Below are 2,323 nucleotides of genomic sequence, written 5' to 3'. Positions count from 1 at the left end.
CAGGGCTTGTTGTACACTTTATAACCAAGACGTGCACATGCAGTGCATAAAAGTATTATATAAGTGAGAAAATATTGTTTTATTCATTTATTACTTTATTTAATCGACAGAATAACGGCACTGTTCAATGTATACAACTGTATACAGTTAATTTTTTTTTTTTAATAAAATCGCCCGAAATATCGAGTATGTTTAATTTTGGAAATCAATCGACGACTCCGCTTGAAAATAAATTAAACAATTCGNCGACAAGGCGAACGCGCGTTAAGAGTAAACCGTCCACCTTGAATATGGTAAAAAGAAATAATGACAAACTAATTTTCAGTCATAACAGAGAGAGCTATACTCATTTTCAATCAGGGCTTGTTGTACACTTTATAACCAAGACGTGCACGTGCAGTGCATAAACGTATTATATAAGTGAGAAAAAATTGTTTTATTAATTTATTACTTTATTTAATCGACAGAATAACGGCACTGTTCAATGTATACAACTGTATACAGTTAATTTTTTTTTTTAAATAAAATCGCCCGAAATATCGAGTATGTTTAATTTTGGAAATCAATCGACGACTCCGCTTGAAAATAAATTAAACAATTCGTGTCATCAACCGGTCATTATTTTAACGATGGCAGTTGGTTGGTCATTGTAGAATAAATTGCCGTGAGCGATGACAATGGGGCGCATGCACGAGATAAGAGTAAATCGTTGTCCACCTTGAACATGTAAAAAAAACATGACGAAAAATAAAAACTAATAATGACTTTTAATAATTTGAAAAGAGTGTAGCCGCTGTCAATCGGCTCGTTGTACTCGGTGCACTCTACAACCAAGACGTGAACGCATATACGGTGCGTAAACACGTTGTAAAAAATTTTTTTTTAAATCTATTCAACAGTACAACGGTATCGTATTCAAAAGAATAAAATACAAACTATATACGGTTGAATTTTTTTTTTCAAATTTTAGCCGTGTAACACGTACACAATTTACTTTGCCCTTAATTTGCGTCCAATCGAAAAATGCGTTTCAAAGCGTCCGTTGACGTGTACTTTTGGCTCTTCTTTATCGCCACGATTTTATGGAATTTACAAAAAGTAAGTTTTTGTAGTAACAATTAGTACTCGACACGTACTAATTGTTTTTCTGAAACGGTTTTAGAAAATTAATAGACGGTTTTTTTTTTTTTTTTTTTTAACTAAAGGATCGTCTTCGTTGTTGTGAGGCTCTGCCCAGAGGCACCAGGTTGGCCGTTCGGTACAACAGATTCGAGTGGGTGATAAACGACAAGTTCGGACGTGTCGACGAGGTGTACGTCACTCAGTACAACGGCACCGATTTCGCCAACGTGGTGTTGACGTTCGACTTGAATTGTACCACACAGAAAGTGAGCGTTCTGTCGTAAGCCCGTTTTACTGCTCGCACGTTTAAAACATTTTAATTTTGCGTCATCCTTTAATTGTTGTAGATAAATATTGAAATAACGAAGTGCAAGGAGTATTACGTGGATTGCGCCAACTACAGGAGTTTCGAACTGACGCAGTTTTGCGGAAACGAAAAAGCCATAATGTTTTTCACCACGATAGGATACGCCAACCGCCAACTGCTGTGCATGAGCGGCAACGTAAGAGACCCCTCGCCTCACTCACCCGATTTGACGGTCGTGTTTTCGTCGACGATCCGTCGAAAAACCGATTTTGTTTGTCTGATTTGATTTTATTTGTCCCGCTTTTTGCACAGGGCACGTTCGTCATCAAGAACGCGACGTTGAACACGGACCGCGTGGTCGGAGCGTTCGCGCTGTCATTGGACAAGTGGTGGGAACAGACGTGGATGTGGAACTTCGTGTTCATCTCGCCACAGGGCCCGTATATCATGCGATTGACTGGACAACTCCGGTTCCTGTTGTTGAGCAAACGGCGGCGGACGTCTCGTCCCGGACAACATTAGAGACAACACATTACCGATCGGTTCAATTCGTTTGTTTTTATCGTGTATCACTACTACTGATAATGTAACATTGTCTATATTTGTGCGTAAACAATAATTAATAATTCAATATATGATAATTTTTTCAAATCAAATCAAAACTAATAAATTATTTAAATTTCATAGTTTTTTTTTTTTTTTATTGCTTCTACTGCTCCTGCTAATCCTGCCCCTGCTGCTGCTGATATCGGTTGTTATGTGTTGAGGTGGAACCCGATCCGGATGGAGTCGAATTCACCATAAAGGATAGGAGAAAAATTAAAAACAAAAAATATTTATTTCGCCTCTGCTATCTATTTCAATACTTTGCCTATCTTATCTCCGTTTCAACAA

The 2,323-nt window shown here is 37.8% G+C and overlaps 1 protein-coding gene across 1 annotated transcript; it reads left to right on the top strand.

Annotated features, from left to right (window-relative positions):
- The first annotated feature begins 266 nt into the window (after positions 1 to 266).
- LOC126898390 (uncharacterized) lies at positions 267 to 2,115 on the top strand. Its single transcript, XM_050672365.1, has 4 exons — positions 267 to 1,098; positions 1,206 to 1,388; positions 1,470 to 1,625; positions 1,742 to 2,115. Exons 1-4 carry the CDS (start codon positions 1,024 to 1,026, stop codon positions 1,949 to 1,951), a joined length of 624 nt encoding a protein of 207 aa, XP_050528322.1. The 5' UTR covers positions 267 to 1,023; the 3' UTR covers positions 1,952 to 2,115.
- The last annotated feature ends 208 nt before the right edge of the window (positions 2,116 to 2,323 follow it).

The sequence above is a fragment of the Daktulosphaira vitifoliae genome, unplaced genomic scaffold, assembly GCF_025091365.1.
Source record: "Daktulosphaira vitifoliae isolate Bord-2020 unplaced genomic scaffold, ASM2509136v1 Scaffold_2, whole genome shotgun sequence".
Classification (NCBI taxonomy): Eukaryota; Metazoa; Arthropoda; class Insecta; order Hemiptera; family Phylloxeridae; genus Daktulosphaira; species Daktulosphaira vitifoliae.
This window is presented reverse-complemented; position numbering and strand designations above follow the sequence as displayed.

Bases quoted from the DNA above. Each gene is read 5' to 3' on its own strand.
- LOC126898390 (XM_050672365.1), top strand. From the start codon at position 1,024: ATGCGTTTCAAAGCGTCCGTTGACGTGTACTTTTGGCTCTTCTTTATC. The intron at 1,099-1,205 runs GTAAGTTTTTGT...TTTTAACTAAAG, and splicing joins TTTTATGGAATTTACAAAAA to GATCGTCTTCGTTGTTGTGA. The intron at 1,626-1,741 runs GTAAGAGACCCC...CTTTTTGCACAG, and splicing joins TGCTGTGCATGAGCGGCAAC to GGCACGTTCGTCATCAAGAA.